The sequence below is a fragment of the Rhipicephalus microplus genome, chromosome 2 (genome assembly GCF_043290135.1).
Source record: "Rhipicephalus microplus isolate Deutch F79 chromosome 2, USDA_Rmic, whole genome shotgun sequence".
In the NCBI taxonomy this organism is placed as follows: Eukaryota; Metazoa; Arthropoda; class Arachnida; order Ixodida; family Ixodidae; genus Rhipicephalus; species Rhipicephalus microplus.
This window is the reverse complement of record NC_134701.1, coordinates 263,584,619-263,598,613: the sequence shown is the minus strand read 5'-3', so window position 1 is coordinate 263,598,613 and position 13,995 is coordinate 263,584,619. Positions and strand designations below refer to the sequence as shown.

General features: G+C 46.9%; 1 protein-coding gene across 1 annotated transcript in view; it reads right to left on the bottom strand.

Moving 5' to 3' along the window:
* Positions 1-13,995, bottom strand: part of LOC119170052 (teneurin-m-like) — a 266,382-nt gene that overhangs the window by 8,945 nt on the left and 243,442 nt on the right. The window contains exons 13-24 of the mRNA XM_075885958.1: positions 13,216-13,425; positions 12,152-12,337; positions 8,780-8,926; positions 8,080-8,287; positions 7,688-7,714; positions 6,923-7,042; positions 5,059-5,335; positions 4,008-4,275; positions 3,111-3,251; positions 2,762-3,011; positions 763-998; positions 490-647 (exon numbers count right to left, since the gene is read on the bottom strand). Of these exons, the coding sequence (XP_075742073.1) occupies positions 490-647; positions 763-998; positions 2,762-3,011; positions 3,111-3,251; positions 4,008-4,275; positions 5,059-5,335; positions 6,923-7,042; positions 7,688-7,714; positions 8,080-8,287; positions 8,780-8,926; positions 12,152-12,337; positions 13,216-13,425 (2,228 nt within the window). The remainder of the gene's footprint in view (positions 1-489; positions 648-762; positions 999-2,761; positions 3,012-3,110; positions 3,252-4,007; positions 4,276-5,058; positions 5,336-6,922; positions 7,043-7,687; positions 7,715-8,079; positions 8,288-8,779; positions 8,927-12,151; positions 12,338-13,215; positions 13,426-13,995) is intronic.

Below are 13,995 nucleotides of genomic sequence, written 5' to 3'. Positions count from 1 at the left end.
GCCACCATACGATTATGTGAGACGCCGTAGTGGAGGGCTCCGGAAATTTCGACCACCTGGGGTTCTTTAACGTGCACCCAAATCTGAATACACGGGCCTACAACATTTTCGCCTCCATCGGAAATGCAGCCGTCACAGCCGGGATTCAATCCTACGAGCTCTGGGTCAGCAGCCGAATACCTTAACCACTAGACCACCGCGGCGGGGCGGCTACCGTTTTGCTACAGCCCAACAAGGTAGTTGGCGGGAAGACCATAGACAATCGACAAGAATAGATGACAACTATTATTACGCTCGCACACACAGCAGCATTAACCTCGTTACTCAGAAGCACAGCATGTCTACGGGAAACGCAAACACAACAATAGAAAATGATTATTGGCTACACATGAGTAAACAATCAACTTCGCTTTGAAAACGTCTATAAAAGCCCCTTTCTTAAGATCCTCATAAACAGCTAAGACATGGTTTGCGTGGCAGGTTGCTTACCTGTGTGAGCGAGAATGTTCCCGTGCATGGTATTGGTTTCCAGTGGTTCTTGTGATAATGATCTCCGATGAGGGTGTGGATAATTCCATTTTTATCCACCATGCGAATGTTCGTGCCATCGGCGATGAAAATTTCGTTATGCATCGAAATGGCGATGCCTGTAAATAAAAGAATCGCCATGAAAACATTACATTGGCAATGTAAACGAAGAACGCTGGAAACACTCGAATCATAAAGATGGGAAAGGTGAAGACATGCGTCACCGATTTTTACCTTTCGGATAAGCGAGCTTTGCATCCCTCGCTGGTCTACCGTCGCCGCACAGCATCTTGTCTCCGGGCAAACACTTTGCACCATTACCGACGACGACCATCACGTTGTTCTTCACGTCCGGAATGTCTGTGTAGCTAACTATTTGAAGAATCTGGTATCTCTCGGGATCCGATAGGTACAACCTGCCATCGACTGGGCCGACGGCGAGGTGATATCTGTAGGCCACTTGCGCAGCACTGAATGGACGACACAACAAAGCATGATTTATTATTAATAATATCTTTTCTTGAGGACATGACACATCAGTATACTGAAATACTGAAAAGTTGACACGGTGAAAACTATCGCACAGTGTAGCTGTAAAGTGCGCAAGTGGATGATCGGCTAGCGAGATCACGTGCATCATTTCATTAACACTGCAAGCTGAAATTTTATAAAACATCGTACTTACTCAGGTAATGAACGAACCTTTTTTTCCCGAAAAATAGGATAAAAAGTTTGGGGGGCATTTATTACGCAGAGCAAATTTTATGAAAACTTTTTCGTGTCGAGCAAAAACTGTGGGAACGCAAAAAAAAAAAAAAGGTTAGGTCAGTTAGCCTTTTGCAATCGACATGCGCGTAAACTTTGTAAACAGCTGATTTGTTGCACTTCACTCATCTTCGGTGATTGAAGGTGCTATCTTCTGCAAGCTATCCTGGCACTACCCGCGCACTCCATAAAAGCATTTCGGGGCTTTATTTCCTTACAATCGTTTAACCGCAACCGTGATATCTGTTGTGATCTCGAAGGGCACCCAGAAGCGTGCGCTACGACGCACCAAGCCAGGTGTGTGGCAACATCGCACGACGACCGTGACGACGCCATTGACATTGCACTAAGCTACCACTGAAGCATCAAAACAAACCATCGATAATAAGATTAATGACAAAATACGGCTGCCGTCTTATTGTTCACACTAGAAGTTACTGTAGAAAAGGTGGCCTATATCTTGCGTTCCATGAAGTACGCGCGGATAACAAGCATGAAGCCCAAATTGCAACCAAAGCGAAAGTCGGGAGTGCTACAATGTTGCAGAAGTTGTTACAATATTTACTAGGTGACAAGCGATTTTGTCTGGTTAACCGGAAACCTGCAGCGCGACAGCGATGAACGGCCCTTCGCGACAGCCATGGCGACAACAAACCCTATGTCCTCGCTCAAAAATCATGGGCATGTGGGTGGGCCATGAAGTTTTTTATTTCCAGAAAGCGACCATCAGTTGGCGTGGGAAATTTTGTGACCTTCGCTCGCTATGTGATTGTCAGCTGCGATGTCTCTACACTCGCACCATTCGTGAACGCTAATGGGGCACACAGATAATAAAAAAAAAAGACAGGACGTGCGGCGCGCAGATAGAACAATACGGCACGCGGCAGCGGGCGACGGGGGGGGGGGGGGGGGGGCAGAGAGCGAGCCGCGGTGGCCGAAGAGGCTTGGCATAATGATAAAAGAAATGAGGAGATCGAACGAGCAAGGAGGTGCCAGGTGTCGGTTAGGGGACTGCAGTGGACGAATATAGGGGGTGCGTCTATTCCGCGGGAGAAAAAAAAAAACACCCAGAACTTGACTACTGAAGTTGAGGGTGCGTTTATTATGCAAGTGCGTTCATTACGCGAGTAAATACGGTAAGTTAAACGTGCAGGGTGGCACATAAGCATGAACAAACAGGCGACACGAGTGCTGACTTCCAGCTGAGAATGATGACTCACATCATTATTTAATATCACCATCGTAATCACTTTAAGCACCGTTATAGTTATCATTTATCATTATTATCACGATCTTTACTCCCCATCTCCTCCGGTCACGTGACCTGCGTAACTACTGCTACGACGACGACAGCACAGGATAGACAACGACAACCTTGCTGTAAAAGCACGTGAGTATCGGCTGCTTATATAAAACGAAAATCGTCGACAATATTTTATTGTAAAAATTGATAATATCCGCGTCTCACCTGAGCTCTACTATGGTGCGAATCTTGCCATCAGTGGTAATTTGTCGAATGAGGTTGAAGTCGCCGACGTAAATGGAGCCGTCCGGTGAAGAAGCCAACGCGACGGGTGCCAGCAGCCTTTGTTCTTTGGCGATTCCGTTGCACTGCTGGCAATGAAGCGGCCTCTGCTGACCATCGCCCACGGCTGTAAGCATCACCTTCGGCTTGTTCTTCAAGTAAATATTCGTTCCGTCTCCTTTCTGAAGGATACCTAATAAAGAACGAGGAACGGAAGAGCCCGATAAATGTTGCGCGAAACCGAAAGCAGCAGCGTCCACTTAGAGTTTGTTCTCCACTGCAACCAACTCACCTTCGTGAAAGTTGTATCGGTGATGAATGTCCAGGTTCCAGCCTCCAATTTCGGATATGCTCATGTCATGCCCACTCACTTGTGTCGCTTGCACTTCCCATATTATGGATGGACAATTACTGTATTCATAACCGACATATACTGAAAAATACAAGGAACGACAAGTTAGACAACGATTGAACCAACTTAACAGTATAAGCTAACCGCATTATTTGTTCATTTCAGCACTGCACTTTTTCAGCAAATCCAGAAATTCAAATAGAGTGGCAATTATCTGTCAAATAGAGTGCCAACTAAGTAGATGCAAATGCATGCGGGAAATTGTAAGAGTAATGTTATCAACTGGTGCATATTAGATGTTGCTAATAACTGCATGCTTTTTCAAGTTTACAGCAAGTTATACTGGTCTACAGTATATAATAAAAGGTTTTTAGCGCGTATGGTATTCCAGTGTACACCGATGGTTTTATGGGGTGTCAGGTTACCAGAATGATGTCTTAGAGCGCTTCGTGCAACGCCAATATAGACATGTTATTTTGCGCCTAGAGTTCTCGAGAAGAAAAAAAAAATGGATTAACAGGGTTATGCGTTCGGAATTGCGCCACTGCAAAAAATTTACACACGCAGAGAGTTAGACTGCCATTTCTTCAATAACAATTTTGAGTTTGCTTGGTTCATCTCAGCCTTGTCAAGTTGCTCACCTGCCCTACCTGTAACGTTTACGGCTATGGTAAATTGGCATAACGCTAGCACAAAGAAATTTGTGGACAAGCTAAAAGCATCAAATGCTGACAAGAATTAAGGCATGAGTAAGAATACAAGATCCTCTACGAAATTGTATTATTTAGTTATCCTAAATTACTTCGCTGTCTAGGCTAATAGGCATTATCCGATTACCTGTCGCAACAGCAACGCCATAAACTTTCTGCCTGTAGACGTTCCTGCGGTTCCAGGCATAAGTGAACTTGATTCCTGGGTCAGCTTCAAACTTCTTCTCAAAAAGGATGCCCTCTATCGATATCTTGAGATGGATAAGCCTCAGTGTCAATGGAATGGTTTCGGGAGTGAGCTGGAGTTGAATGGTGGACAGGTAGCCGCCAGCCCTGCTGCTGTGGTAGACGAGATGCAGCGCAGTTCCAGGTATGGCAATGCTTTCTTGCACCACCTTAGAAGCAAGCAAAGCAAGGACAGGGCAACGTGATTGTCAATGCTTAAAGCGTCTCTGCATAAGGTAGATGACACATAAAAATGATCAATCATGCGAAATGTACATTTCAATTCCTTTTATTTACATAAATGAAGAAGACTTAATTAGAAAAAAAAAGCTGACGTTTAGCCGATTGAGTAAGAGCTCACATGGAAGCGATTCACCTTTAGTTTATGTGCCTCTGTGTCTCAGCCACATCATTTTTGATATTGCTCCGCCTATTCGTCCCACCAGTCTTGCTTAACAGCTTTTCAAGAAAATTCTTGTGACCGGGGATGAAAGGAAGGAACGTAAGAATAGGCGATAGAGCAAAGGCAGGGGTGCTGGCTAGTCTAAACAAACTCAGAGTTCCTTTATACATTCACCTAACAAGACTAAAGTGAAATCCATCTTTTTTTTTTTGTTCTCAGCAGACCGTAATGATTATCCCGCCTCCGAAAACTTTGTTCGTATAGCGTGGCTTTGCACTGCCTCCAAGATCAAAGGCATTGCACACTTTCTGCACCTCACGTGGCTCAGGAACAGAGACAACTGTGACAAAATGGTGTCACGCATGATGACGTCAGAATGATACCACGATTATGCCATGACGACGTCACAAACTTTGGGGACTTGTGACGTCGTCGCATAATGATAATTTTTACACCACTCGTTGATTGGCTTCAGCGTTTAGTGAAGCATCTAGGGTAATTCTTTGCTACCCTACACTGGGGAAAGAGAAGGTGTTTAGGCGTTGAGTACCTGCGATTCGGCTAGGACGGCGCTTCTCTCGGGACACCCTCCCTGGAAACCGTGCTTCCAGGTGGCCAGTACGACGGGTCTCATGGTGTCATAGTCGTGGTCACTGCAGGCGAGGCCTCTGTTCTCCAGTGCCTTGTTTTGGCTGAGACTCATGATCACCTTCTTCATGACAACGATCTCATTCCAGGGCACCATCACAGTCCGCTCGTGAAGATCGAAGGGGTCCCGTCGAAACTGCAGGGTCACTGCTCCGCCACCATTTACCATCAAATCAAACCTGAAGTGTGAAAATAAGCAATAAAATCATATTTTAGCAGGCAGCCGGCGTTCGGGTGAAGAAGCAATGATCCTATTAACATAATCTGTATCAAAACGCCCCTAGGATTATTCAAGCTACGATAATGCGCAACGATGTGTGATAGGTAGCCACGCTTACAAATCATTAAAATGAAGAACTGATTGCACCCGAAAAGTGAGGCAATGATAGCAAACAGCAATTTATTATCAACTAAGTAAGGTGATGTTAGCATTATTATTGGATTTATATGTTGCAAAAAGATTTCCTCGCAAAATATAATTTATAACTGTGGTGTCACACACGCACATGCAAACGTAAGTCAATGGCCGTGAACTATGGGGAGATTAGGCAACGAATGGTCCCCTGAAGCTCTCGAAGTCAACAGATCTGTGCGACATGTGGCAGATTCAACATGCTTCTCCAAGTGGGCTTGCGATTTTGTCCAATAATCCGACAGCTAGAGAACCAAGCCAGATGATAAGCCGGACTAGCACATCGGAAATTTGATTAAAGACGGCTGCCTCTATCTATACTATCCTCTCTCTTTCCCCCTTTATCGGCTTCTCCAGTGCCGGGTAGGAAACCGTACATTCGCCTGGTTAACACCCCCTGCCTTTCCTTGTTTATCTCTCTCTTGGAAGAGATTAAAATCGCAAACATAGGTAAGCAAGCGTGTATAGTGTTGATTGATATGTGGTGTTTAACGTCCCAAAACCACCATATGATTATGAGAGGCCGTAGTGGAGGGCTCCGGAAATTTTGACCACCTAGGGTTCTTTAACATGCACGCAAATCTGAGCACACGGGCCTACATTTCCACCTTCATTAGAAATGCAGCCCCCCCCCCCCCCGCAGCCAGGATTCAATCCCGCGACCTGCGGGTCAAAGCGTGTATAGTGTTGCCGCTTGCTTCAACGCGCCTCCAAAACAGAGATAACACGAGCGCACGCGAAGGCACCGACCACAGATAAGACAGGAAAACGAGGACAGCGTCGTCGTTCGGTTTCAACGACCGACGCGGTGCGAAGACTACAGGCGCGCTCAACGCTTATCACTTCCTCTCCCCTTACGCTCATTCACGTTAGACCCCCCTCCCCACCCTTATTACAGGATTGTTTGCACGCTCTCCTTCGACACCACAGCACGCACTTCACGCAGTCAGAGACAGAATTTCATCGCACTTGGCTTTTAAATGGTCCACCACGAAAACGCAGAGTTTTGGCTCGGCGCACCCACAGAAACTATAATCACGACAAAACAGCCCGATAACAGTTCTACTAGGCTTGAATAGCCAGTATAAGCGAACCTTTGGCACACAAATAACGTTAACACATTCCGTCAACAAAGGTCCACACCGATGAAAAACTGATTAAACTTTGACGTTCCGGCGCAACCGAGTATTAGTTGTCAAATGCAAAGTATGCCATGACTTCTTTTACTTCAACTGTTGATGATTTGTTTAATTCAGCGCGAAATGAGTGTTTCTGCTATAGATATTCCTCGCCCACACTCAAAGGAGAACAATTACGCCAATGCGAGCGTCAAATTATAAAAAAAAATACGTACCATCCGGAATCTCTTGTAACCGTGAAGCCTATTAAGCCGTCTCCAGCAGTACCAACTCTGATTCCTTTGAGTGGACTTCCCGAAGAACTTACAACTTGGCCTCTGACTACCGAGGCACGGCTGAAATAAAGAAACACACAATTTAATGATGACTGCTATCAAGAGCACCGAAAAAGTTTATTGTGAGCGCCAGAGATTTCATCGGTGCAACATAACAATATTTACACTGAAATGATGCAACAAGCCACATCAATTCAGGACTGGACATTTATGAGACGGACTTGCAAGGTAGGTTTACGACATATTGACATTAGCACATGCATGCGGGACGTTTGAAACAGAAGCACTCATGCATCCTTAAAGACAATGCATAATCAGTCGAGATAAAAGAGATGCCTTCAAAGAGTACTTGCTTGTAGATGCTTTGAAAGAGAAACTTTTTTGAAGGCTGTGTTGTCCAGTGAAAAAAATTAATTCTATGTCTGCATGTTTGTGCTTTTCAAACAACATATTTCTAAGTGCATGCATTCAGTTAACAAGGTCCTGTCAGAAATTTTCCGAGTTGTATTAAGCGTATAACAATAGCATAAAGAAGACAACCTTCAAAGAGAGAAATTATTGGCGAATGTATTACGCTCATAAGTAGCTCACGGCAGCAGCGCGTAAGAGTTTGTGTTAAAGCGAACACGACTGGCAACAATAAGTCACAAAGCAACACCTAGCATGCATACAGCAAGATAATGAGATAGCGAAACACGAACCTACCTTGCATTGAAATGATTCCGTATCGCACTGAAGCAGCAGGTAAAGAAAGGAAGTCTTTGGTTAATTGATGCAGAGAAAAGAGAGAGGCATGCACGCTGACGGCGCACAAGTTAGCGAGCTTGCGCATTTTCGCATGCACTGCGCCTGAAAGCAAACAAGACAAGGACTGAAGACATTGCGTAGCATTGATTCACAGGTAGCATTGCACGTGTTACACAGCATTTGCTCACGGTTTGTTACAAAAGCTGACAGCGAACTATTAGCTGAAGCTGCTTCAGCTAAAAAAAAAAGGAAGAACGCTAGATAACCACACACTGACAAGCTTTGCTTAAGAAAAAATACACAGTCGTCAAAATGTACGCAACACGAAGACGGTGTCTTGGATCGTGTACCTGTCATTGAAAGAGTCCTTTTTGGCGTAACTCTGCACCGAGTCTTCTTCAATGAGGAACTGCATCCTTTGAAAGAAAGAAGCCGTCACTGCCGGCGGCTGTTTCCGCAGCAAAATGTCCAGCGGGTCGGAGGACGAGAAACAGAGGGGGTTCTTTGTGCAGGCCTTGTGTGAGCAGCACTCGCTGTCGGCGCAGTCGGTGAGGCCGTCTGTAAAAAATAAAGAAAATGAAACAGAATTTGAAGAAGTTATTGGCCATTCGTTGAAACAGCCAACAAAAATATCAAGAGAAAGACAGGGAAAAAAAAGCAATTACAGTTAAATGTGAGCTGCATTTACACTATCTCTCAGGTGTGTGTTTGTTTCTCTCGGACGGATAATTGACGACAATAAAATAATTTGATGATTTGATATGTTAGTTTTAATAGCGCAAAAGCCATGCTTGTAAATAAAATAATTTCACAAAGCTATGTTTCGGTAGTTCTCTCGGCATTAATGTTGTTTCTTACAAGCCTCTAGCATTTCGCGTACACCGAAAAGCGCCCGCCAGGCCTGTGATCGAACCCACGTCCTGTGGTTCAACAGCCGAACATCGTCAACTCTAATCAATCAATCGATTATTCAGCCAATCAATCAATGAATCAAACCTTCAGCTAATGCGATCTACAGATTTATACTATAGGGTAAAAAGGACTACTGGCCATTGTCGTTGTCGATGCGGTCATCACACGTTTTTTCCATAGGAACGTTGCAGTCTGGACCATCCCAGCCGTTGTGGCACTTGCACCGCCAGTCTCCGTCAGACATGATGCAGTCTCCATGACTGTTGCAGCTATGAGGACAGCCCTCTGTAAGCGGGAAACAGCATCAGAGAAAGGCTCAATAGGACAGTTTTACTGAAGCGAGAGTAAGTAGCGCAGAAAAAAAAAGTCGCAGTTTCGTCGCGAGGGCGAAGCAATGAATGTAATAGCAACCACATGGTATGCAATGATGAGGACAGCTAGCAGATCGAAAAGTGCAGCGTGCTGCTCAAGCAAAAATGACGCACCAAAAGAACACACACAGGACGAGAGCTAACTAACAACGTTTACAGCTCGACGCTTAATGTGCTGTTTGAAAAAAAAAAACGACGCACGAAACGTAATCCCTGGGACAAATATGAGTGAGAACTAACGATTGTCCCATTTATTACTTCGCTGTGTTTGAAAAGTGTGCTCTTTTTGCTAACGGGGCCTGCCCAGTGAGCGAAGTAACCTTTGTGGCCCAGGCAACTAACGCAATCGTTCCGTTAAAAGGCCGAGGCAGGAGGATGAGAAAAACTATTTCAACAGAGGAGTTTGGAAGCACAAACGCTCCTGGGCCCCCGCATGATCCCGCTGTGCTCAAGCGTTCATTTGGTGATGCTCTATGACGCTGGAAGCCCGGTTGGTAGCCATTGTCTGCTCGACCGGGTCCTCTGATCGCAGTAGGGTCTCCCAGTCCTCCCAGGTTTTGAGATGTTCTAGGGCCTGAGAGGGAGGATCCGCCGGGCAGTGAGAAAGAATGTGTACAGCAGAAGCACGAGATTCAGGGCAGAGGGTACAGGCTGGTGGTGATAGCGCGACAGAATGAGAGGAGAAAGAAGAGTTTCAGTCTGTAGCTGGTGCCAGAGGGTGGCCTGTCGGTCGCTGAAGGACTTGTGCCGTGGAGGATAAAGCTGAGGCTCTGCCCGAAAGGCCTGAGTCAGCTCGTTGAAAGTGTGCGCGCGCCCCTTCGTGAGTCCGAGATCGGAGGCCGCCAGTGCCTGGTTTAGAGAACCTCGGACTAAGAGATTGGCGGCCTAGTTTCCAGGATTGCCGGAGTGCGCGGGCGCCCAGATCAACTCTACATGACGGGGCTGAGGTGCAGCGGGCAAGTCCAGCATGCAAAGCAGGGACGTGAACTTGGCCTCGCGCGAAATTTCGAAATTTAGAATTGTGGTTTTGGAATCGGATAAAACATACCGTGCTTCAGTGTTAACAATTGCTAAGGCAATGGCAGCTTCCTCTGCAGCTTCGGGGGAGGTGGCCGGAAGAAGTGTGTGTGTATGTACCTATTGGGGAGAGTGAGTGATCGACCATGGTGGCGACCGCTTCATTGCCCACGCAGGCTGCGCCCACCCATACGGCGTCCGGTTCGGAGCCACGACACCTGTGTAGAGTTCTAGCACGAGCTCGGCGGCGTTTATCATGGTGGCTGGGGCGTATGTTACGGGGAAGTGGTGTAATGAGGAGTTCTCGGTGCAGGGGTCTTGGTATGGGGAGTAATGTCGGATCATTGGCCGGTATCTGGATTTCAAGAGAATGCAAATTATGCCGTACGGTGGCAGTTTGTTTGAGGCGAAGGTATTGCGCTTGGCAATGCACGTCTATAAGTTCACCGACAGTGTTGTGAAGGCCCAGCTTGAGAAGCCGATCAGTGGTTGTACTTATGGCAAGGTGGAGGGCTACTTTGTATGCCCGACGGATGAGGGTATTCAGGGCGTCAGTGTCTCGGCGAGATAGTTAAAGGTAGGGAGTGGAGTAGAGCACGCGGCTGAGTACCAATGCATGAATAAGGCGACATAGGTCACCATCCTTCTTACCCGAGACCCGGTGAATCAGGAGCGAAATTGCCCCTACAAGATTCTCCCCACCGAAAGATAAGCGCGTGCACACAAGCACCTACCCCCCCCCCCCCCCCCCGACCCCATCAGCGGGGCAAAGTACGCGTGGGATATAAGCGCGCGTCGGGGCATCCTGCGAGCTAGGCGCCGAGCGCGGGCGGCTCTGTTTCTTGAGTTTTCGTATATATAGATACGTATACATATACGGTGAATGACGGAAGCGACGGCGAAAACCAGCCGAGACTGCCGATATAAATGCTATCGCAATAAAAAATTAACCGAAAAAGTTAAGCCAGTTCCTCGCAAAAACCAGCCGAGACTGCCCATATAAAGGCTATCGCAATAAAGAAAATTAATCGAAAAAGTCATGCCAGTTCCATGCAGTGAAAGCTTTTGAACCACCGAAGCATTCTCGTGTCAAGTCCCGTTGCCGCTAGCGGCGAGGGTCTTCCTAAAGCGGAGGAGAAGTCATGCCCATTTTCGGAAATAGCAAGACGCACACAAACTTTGAGCTCTTACATCCTTAGACGATCGCCTCTCCTACTTGTGCCCAGCGCGGCCTCTCATTGGTTATTGCCTTTCCAGCACGCCTCTACGGCCAATGTCACCTAAAAATATGGCTCCGTTTGTGACCGAGGCAGTCGCAAATATGGCTCCGTTTGTGACCGAGGCAGTCGCGCCGATTCGCTCGCAGGATTTCAAGCTGGACGGTTGTGCCCTCGCGATCTCCGACGCCAGCGTAGCTCCCGCCTACTGGTTCGCCCTCCGCGGTCTCCTGACGCCGTGCAGCTCTCGCATTGCGGCACCCCGCCCTTGGACTGCTTCGACCGGATCCTCACTTTCCTATCTCCTTCTTTTTCCGTCGCTTGCCTGTCTTCTTCTTCGTCTATTTTCCTTCTATTCTTTTTATCCCTCCTTCCCCCCACCCCTATAAGGCACTGCGCCGTGTCGCCTGAAGGCAGACAGAAATTAGGTGCCTTTTTCTTCTTCTTTCTAACCGCTACCACCACCAGTCGCGCCAGCTATGAGTGTGTTTCGGAGCCGAAGCGTTATTGTTCCTATTCACTCCTATTTCACTCGTCCAGCCAAGCCACATAACTGCGGAATTAAACAAACAAACAAAAAAAAACTTTGAGGAAGCTTGAGCTTTTATTTGAAGAGATGAACGCTACAGCATAACCAGTGTTCGTACCACCTTCCTAATCTCTAGCCTCATGTTCACCAAAGAGATGGATGCTTGGTGGTTGAGCAAAAATGCATCGCACCACGGAGCGAGAGGTTAGAGGGTTCGAGAACCCGGTGCGACTCGAACGAGATATTTAAAAAAAATATTTATTTGCATCTACCTTGAATTTCCACTCACGAGCAACGTCGATTTTTCACTCACAACCAAAGACGTCGACACAGAAACGGGCTTTTTAACGCTCTCGCGTCGAAATGGTTTGCTCACCGAGCGTGCAGTGCCGACCGTTCCAGCCCTGTATGCAGAGGCACGTGCCGTTCTTGCACTGGCCGTGTTCGACGCAGCGGATGTCGCAGAGCTTCTCGTTGCATTTCAGTCCGGTCCAACCGTCGATGCAGATGCACTCGCCCCCCTGGCACCTTCCGTGTGGGCCACAGTCGAGGTCGCATTTCTCTGTAAAATGGTGCAACATCAGTTCCCGTATTATGCGCCACAAACTGGCACAGCCGCTGTCACGAAACTGCTCGAGGAACATCAGTCTAGCTCATTCTCGTCTACAGTACTCCCTTCAAACAGGTATATAGAAATGTAATGCACACGCCACAGGTGCATGTTGTTAGAGTATAGAAGAGTTGCTTGTTGGACAAGTTGGTACATACCTAGCAAACTACAAAAGCCACAAAACGTCGTAATCGGAAAAATCAGAGAAGTAGAAACAGAGACCGAGAGCAGTTAGTGCCACGTCTCTGATCTCTGTCTCTACTGCTCTGCTTTTTCCGATTTCAACGTTTGTTGTTGCTGCTCCTTAGGAGCAACATTTCATTACAGCCCGGTAGTTAATCATTTGGAATTTTGCACCACCTACGGCTATATGAATTGGCGTAGTCAACGTCATGAAACATTACGCCCGAAATCGTATTCATATTCTTATTGCATTGAACACTTGATATCTCAACGTGGAATCGACACAGGTAGATGCATTTGATTACTCTCCAAATTGAAGTACAGACACTCAGAGCCTAAGTAGAACTAGGATAGCTTGTTTTTGTAAACCCCCAACTGAGGCACGTGTGTTCGGCTGTTTAGGCATTAACATAGGTTCGCATTAGAATTGCACTGACCGCTCAATTATAATGCGAATAGAACTCGGGACGATAAGCTAGTTTCGTCATTTAATTCTACCAGTAGGTAATTTTAACGTAGGCACACTGGACCATAGATGGCTTCACCCCAGTGTTTGCTGCTATGTAAAGACCCAGCCACTAGCTTTGCGTCGCCGATGTAGTTGCTTCAAGGTAATTACCTCACTCTGAAAAGCACGCTTAACTGACCTTGGGAGCAATCTGGTCCAGTCCATTGGTCGTCGCAAACGCACCGCTGAAGGTCCAAGTCGAACTGCCCGTGTCCCGAGCAGTCCGGCAGACAGCGGAGGGCGTCGCTGTCGGGCTCGCTGCAATCGTTGCTCTTCCAGCCCTTGCGGCACAGGCACATGCCACTCACGCACACACCGTGACCAGAACACTCGGGGTCCAAGCAGTCCACTGCGGCGACGGCAATCGCGTGAAATACAGAGCGACGTGCATCGTCACGCAATGATCTAGTGAACTGTCTAATCCGTTTGTTGCAAGGATTCCGTGGAGTACTCCTTTCCCAATACGGAATGATAGAAAAGCTAGATTGTGTGGGGAGCACCAAGGCGTTGCACGATTTAGACTGCCAAGTCTGGTTGGCTTTCCTGCTTTCGGCTCCTTACTCTCTCGCCATCTCGGCACACCAAGGTTCTGATTTACGGCGAGTGAAGTACTGCTGATTCTATACGTAACACATGAACAATCAGTTTCCTTGTTGCACGGAACAAAGAAAGGGTTTCTGTTCAGGAAACTTGAACACCCGTTGTTCACTTCATTGACAGAACAACTTGTCGATGACTTATCTACGGTGCTGCCCGCAGACAACCCTATATCTCTCTTTAGTACAACCAAGGACTCTATTAGAACAACCAATTTAGAAGTAGTTATAGTACACATAACATCCTTCAATCTCCTCACCTCTACGCTGAATAGTGCACTGACAAGTATTCGACAACTACACCACGCATGCAATTTGCACTG